The sequence below is a fragment of the Canis aureus genome, chromosome 1 (assembly GCF_053574225.1).
Source record: "Canis aureus isolate CA01 chromosome 1, VMU_Caureus_v.1.0, whole genome shotgun sequence".
Lineage (NCBI taxonomy): Eukaryota > Metazoa > Chordata > Mammalia > Carnivora > Canidae > Canis > Canis aureus.
The window spans coordinates 117915956-117922276 of record NC_135611.1 but is presented as its reverse complement, the minus strand read 5'-3'; the positions used below and the strand labels follow the sequence as shown (position 1 = coordinate 117922276).

The following is a 6321-nucleotide window of genomic DNA, read 5'->3' as shown; positions in this document are numbered from 1 at the left end:
GACTGGGGCGGGGGGGGGGTGTCCATTGTCTTATTGCAAAGAACACACTGGCCCTGCAGGCAGACGGGCAGGAGGCTGAGCCCTGACTCTTCCACTTCACTGGCTCAGGGACCCTGGGCAAGCTCACCAGCTTACTGAGCCTCATGTCTGTAAAATGGAGCTGCCACTACTCACGGTGCCGGTGGTTCAAGAGAGGAAGTGAGGGCCAATCGTACATATGCTGGAGTCACATTATAAGAAACCTGACACAACAGCCAAGAGTCTCTAAAAACCAGATTGCTATCTTCTTTGCCTCATAAGATGGACCTAAGAAGGGGAAGCCTCTCCGTCACTCCAAGCTGCTCTCAAAAGTCACCCTGCCAAGGTTGGTCATGACCCAAGTTGCCCACAGTTGCCCAAGAGCTTCTCGAAAGGCAACTTCCTTGAGAAACCTCACCGCTTTTCTCTTACCTACCGTCACTGCCACCAGTTCCCTGTCATGTTCTGCTAACTCTGACTTTCCAGCGAGGTCCCTTCCAGCTTCCCCTCCGCTTCTCAGGTCTGACCTTTCTCCACCTATTCTTAGAAGCAGAAACATGTGGTCCATGAATCCGCGAGAGGATGCGAATTCCTGGCCCGTGGTGGGTGCTCCCCAAGTTCCACCTTGCTTCCTTGCCCTCCCTTCCCATCTGCTCAGTTCCCGAATGCTCCCTGATAAGACAACGCTCTGGTCCTCCTGGAATTACGCCAGAGCGGAGCACAGATTTCCCCATCAATCCACTTTGTCCCTAGTGTGATTGAGCATTTCTGGAGGAAGGGGAGACTGCAAGAACTCCCTTTCAGGGAGAGAGTAGGGGTTTGGGGTTACTGTCTCAAGAATGAAGTCCAGTATCGCTCACACATTCAACTCTTTATTCAGCAAATATTTACCCAGCACGCGTCAATGCATCCAGCATAGAGCAGTCATTGGGATACAGAAAAGAAATGGCATACGCCTAATCTGGGGGATCTCTAGTCTTGGGTGCCCAAAAGGTTTTAGGGCAAGATCCCCTCAAAGGACCTGAAGACAGCCTTGACCCCAATGAGGTCTGGCACAGGCTCCCTGGCAACCAGCAGGTGCCCTGCCAGCCTGTCCGAGCCCAGCTGCTGACATAAACCTACTTCGTGACCAATTGCCCGAGAAATGTGGCTGTAATAGGCACCGCGGAGGTGTGCAGGGCAGGTGGTCAGACAACTCCAAAGCCAGGGACTCCTGAATCCAGGCAGTCCTCCACCCTGCCCCCCAGCTCACTGTCCTCCCAGGGCCCAGAAAACTGGCCATTCACTCAATTCCCGAGCCCCTACCATGATGCGACAAGGGGTGGACAAAGCAGACAGAAACCTTCGGCCTCACTGACCAGCATCCTAGCAGAGGAGCCAGCAAATCTGATGTCACAGGCTCATAGTGCTAGGGATAAACACAGCCCAAGATAAAGACGGAGAGACAGGAGCAGGGCAGGGGCCCATCTGGAGAGGGTTCAAGGGAGGCCCTCTGAGGGGGTGACGCAGGGCACAGATCTGAACCCCAGATGGGTGGGGCCAAAGCAGAGATCTTGAAGGTCTAATGTCTCCCTTCACGCCTTGCTTTTCTCCTCTTCCAAACACTCGTTATAGGGGGTGAAATGGTCCTTCTGATTTTTCCTTTGGTTCTGTTGGTTCCCAAGGATAAAATACTAAACAACAGATGGCGAGTTCTTCTCTATCCCCAGGGAGGTGCTGGACCACATACGCAGGCCATGGGAGGGAAGCAACCAAGAATCAGTTTAGCAAATGAAGTAGGGAAGGGGGGATGGATTCAGTTATTTCTTTGGAGGCAATTGTTGGTGCCCCGAGAATCCCGTGCTGCCCCCACCTGAAGCCTGGGGGCCAAGGGGGGGACGCTCCCAGGAAACCCCTAGCGAAGCTTGTCCTGGGTGCTTGGAATCCGGGAGGACCTGATGGCCGGAACACACCCCCCAAAACAGAGGAGTCTGAAGTCCAGAAAGCGTTTGTGTTGTCTGAGGCAGAGACAGAGAGACACAGGTATAGTCAGAGACAGAGAGACAAAACCCCCAGACAGACTGTGGCCATTTTAAATCTCACTTAGAAGGGGCACCTGGGTGGCTCAGTCGTGGAGCATCTGCCTGTGGCTCAGGGCATGATCCCGGGGTCCTGGGAGCAGGGAGCCTGCTTCTCCCTCTGCCTATGTCTCTGTGTCCCTCTCTGTGTGTCTCATGAGTAAATAGATAAAATCTTAAAAAAAAAAAAAGATCTTCCTAGAAGGGCAAGGTGACCCCCACAGGGAGTAAGTGGGTGAATTCTCCGAGGCTGAGAAGAAAGCTAAGCAGTGCGCTGGAGTCTCACACCATCCATGCCTCGAACCATCCGCCCAGCATCGGTCCAAGTGTCCCAGAGGGACACAGTACGGGGACCACGGCCCGGCACTTCAGGGCCACCCAACGAGACCCGTCCCTCATCTGTCCTTTGCGCCACTCCTGCCGGCACCAGAAGGAAGGGTCAGAAACTACTGTCATCGAGCCAGAGGGGAAAGGACAGGGAACACCGGAGCCCTCTCCTCCCAAAATGTGCCCCCCATCTGTGGGGGTCCGGGGAGGGCAGAGGAGACACCCTGAAATGATTACTTCATTGTCCCACATTCCAGTCACCGAATTGCCGTGGGGTGGGCCACCAAAGTTTGTGGTGTCTGAGTGAGCCCGTAAGGCCGGGAGGAGAGAAGACAGCGCCCAGAGCAGGGCTGAACAGGCTGGGGTGGGGTGGGATCAAGCCGTAGCCTGGACGCCCCCACCACCACCCTGCTCCTTTAAGGGACTAGCTACACACGCCTCACGCTACCCCTCATTGCTCCCCAGCCCCCGCCCTGTGTTTGCATCATCCGTTTGGACCCGTACCCCGGCCTCGGCTCCTGCGCGAGATGCCCCATTAGCTGCTCACCCAGGCTGCGGCAGCCTCGGGCTAATGGCCCTGCCTCCCCGCCCTCCTCTCCCTTCCGGCTCACTGCCCATCCTGGACGCCCTCCCTCAGCCCAGCGAGGGGGACTCCTGAGCCTCAGAGACATCTGGCAGCGCCAAGAGGTGAGTCCCTCTTCTTGTGGCTCCTCTCTCCTGCGATTATCCCCCAGGCCCCCCAGCTTACCTGCCCGGGGCGCCCCCTGAGGTTGGCTAAGGTCATTCCCGGTGGCCCTGATGGGGCCTGGCCTGCCTTTGGGCTCAACCCCGCGCCGCCCCCCTTCGCCTGCCCTTTACCCACCTTACCCCAATCCTGACATCCCCCCTCAGCTAGGAGTCGCCACCAGCCCCCCACCGGCTGCCATGCAGGTGCCCCCTGTCCCTGCCGGGGGCCTGACTCTGTCCTGACTTTCTGCCCCTTCTCTCCCCAGTCTCAGAAACCAGGCGGCCTTTCCTCGAACGGGACCTGCTCGCTTCCTTTGTGCTTTAAGCGAGGATACGAGGATACGAGGATACGAGGATACGAGGATACGGAGGATACGGAGGACAGGAAGCAGAGGCCCGAGCTAGAGACCTCACTTGGCGCCCAGGCTCGCCTGCTCCCTGGGGGCCTCCCTCGTTGAGATAGTTGGTGTCGCGCTAGATGGCTTCTAGCGCCGGGGGCGGTCCGTGACCCCGGGAGCCCCTGCCCTGCCCCCCCACCCTGCCCGGGCCCATCCCAGGGTGGGGAGTGACGGGAGCTCAGCCCTGGCCCCATGGACCTGCCCCCGCAGCTCTTCTTCGCCCTCTATGTGGCCGCCTTCGCGCTGGGCTTCCCGCTCAACATCCTGGCCATCGGGGGCGCCGTGTCCCACGCCCGGCTCCGCCTCACCCCCAGCCTCGTCTACGCCCTCCACCTGGGCTTCTCTGACCTCCTGCTGGCGGCCTCCCTGCCCCTGAAGGCGGTGGAGGCGCTGGCCCTGGGCGCCTGGCCTCTGCCCGCCCCGCTCTGCCCCGCCTTTGCCCTGGCCCACTTCGCGCCCCTCTACGCCGGCGGGGGCTTCCTGGCTGCCCTGAGCGTCGGCCGCTACCTGGGGGCCGCCTTCCCCTTGGGCTACCAAGCGGCCCGCAGGCCGCGCTACTCCTGGGCCGTGTGTGCGGCCATATGGGCCCTGGTCCTCTGTCACCTGGGGTTGGTCTTCGGGCTGGAGGCTCCGGGAGGCTGGGTGGACAACACCACCAGCTCCCTGGGCATCAACACGCCGGTCAACGGCTCTCCAGTCTGCCTGGAGGCCTGGGACCCTGCCTCAGCGGGCCCCGCTCGCCTCACCCTCTCTCTCCTGCTCTTCTTCCTGCCCCTGACCATCACGGCCTTCTGCTACGTGGGCTGCCTCCGGGCACTGGCCCGCTCAGGCCTGAGCCACAGACGGAAGCTAAGGGCAGCCTGGGTGGCCGGCGGGGCTCTGCTCACGCTGCTGTTCTGCTTAGGACCTTACAATGCCTCCAACGTGGCTGGCTTCCTGCGCCCCGACATAGGAGGCTGCTGGCGGAAACTGGGGCTCATCACGGGGGCTTGGAGCGTGGTGCTCAACCCACTGGTGACTGGCTACTTGGGAGGGGGCACCGGCCGGGTGACAAGTGTGGCAAGAACGAAAGGAGGGACATCTCAGAAGTAGTAGCCGCTGCTGGGGACAAGGGGCATGGAGCAGGAGGGCCTGGCTGCCTGGCCGGGCCCCTGCTGGGGACTCCTCCAGAGGAGCTGCAGCGCAGCCTTGCCTGGGAGCATCCCTGGAGCGGCTTGGAAAGGCCTGAGCCCGGCAGAAGGCCGCACCCCAGCTGCAGGGAAGACCGGAGGCCAGGAGCTAGGTCACAGAAGGAAGGTAAGCTTGCCTCTGGGCCCATTGGCGCAACTCCCCACCTGTGCCCGTCCCTCTTCTCCCCGTGCCCCCCTGCCAGTGCTACGGAGGTTTTCCTCCAACGTTGAGGAAAGGTTGCTCTGCCGATACCCTTTGGGAGATGCTACTCCCAACGTGTGGCCTAGGAAAGAACATCTTCATTTGCGAGTAAGAGGCAGGAGTCAAGATACTGACGCTGTTATACCACTTGGGACTCACAAGAGGGCAGCATTGGAATTGTGAACAGGAAGTTGGTAGGAAAAAGGATGCTCCAGCAGGGAGAGGGAAAATACTAGCAACACCAGAAATAGTCACCTAACCAACAGAGTCTCTAAGGTGTGGTAGTCACCACATGCAGCGCTTTTCAAGTGTTGTCCCACTTCACGCAATGCTCTGATTTGGCCATGCTGCTGCTGTACGGATGGGCAGCTTGTTCACTGCACAAGCATGCCGGGCAGAGGGGCAAACATTTACTACATTTCAACCTGGGCTTTGCTCACCGAGCCATGTGCCCTGCAAGGGGCTGCTTCCGTCTAGAGGAAGGAGCATATTATTCTAATTGGAGCAAAGATACCACTTGTTCCTCAAGCAGTGCACCCCGGTGGAGGGTGTTCCTCCTGGAGGGGGTGTGGGGGGTGCATTTACCTAATTACGCAGCACAGAGGCACTGCAAAAGTTAGCTACGGTCCCGGAGCCAAGTGTTATTACTGTCTTCATTTTGCAGGTTACGAAATGGGGGAAAGGAGGGAAAATGAGTGGGAATAAATAGAGAGAGACTCCTAACTCTGGGAAACGAACAAGGGGTAGTGGAAGGGGAGGCAGGAAGAGGGGATGGGGTGACTGGGTGACGGGCACTAAGGGGAGCACTTGACGGGATGAGCACTGGGTGTCATACTATATGTTGGCAAATCGAACTTCAATTAAAAAAATATATATATATATAAAAGAAAGCAACTTTCCAGGCCTCTACAGCAAGGGAGGGGTGGATGCGGGATGCCATCCTTCAAGGCAGGACCCCGAAGGGTCAGGGGAGATTTGAAAACTTTGGGGTGTCGAGGTTCATGCCTGTCCCTGTGGTCCACTTTGCAAAGGTGAATGGTGGCACCTGGACCCCTCGAGAGAGCTGTAGAGGGAGTGGCCACGGAGGAGACAAACCTTGGGGCATCTGCTCTGATGAGGCGCGATGCAGGAAGCAGACTCGTTCCTCTAAAGACAGCCATGCCACGCACATAGAGGACACAAAAAGGCCTGGTGTGCATGGACGGGTTTATACCAGCTTCAATGTCTACAAGGGCAAGGAGTTTTATTTGCTGATACGTTCCCGGCACCTAGAGGGGAGCGTTGGCACCTTAGTAGGATCTCGGCAAATGTTTGCTGAATGAATGACTGTTCACAACAGCCTTCGGAAGGAAATTTTATTATCTGTTTTATAATTAGATGAAAACAGACCAGAGAAGTCACGAAACTGCCTGAAGCTCCATAGA

General features: G+C 58.1%; 1 protein-coding gene across 1 annotated transcript; it reads left to right on the top strand.

Moving 5' to 3' along the window:
- The first annotated feature begins 2885 nt into the window (after positions 1–2885).
- FFAR1 (free fatty acid receptor 1) lies at positions 2886–4618 on the top strand. The gene is made up of 2 exons (XM_077854806.1): positions 2886–3089; positions 3395–4618. Exon 2 carries the CDS (start codon positions 3719–3721, stop codon positions 4616–4618), a length of 900 nt encoding a protein of 299 aa, XP_077710932.1. The 5' UTR covers positions 2886–3089; positions 3395–3718.
- The last annotated feature ends 1703 nt before the right edge of the window (positions 4619–6321 follow it).

Bases quoted from the DNA above. Each gene is read 5' to 3' on its own strand.
- FFAR1 (XM_077854806.1), top strand. From the start codon at position 3,719: ATGGACCTGCCCCCGCAGCTCTTCTTCGCCCTCTATGTGGCCGCCTTC.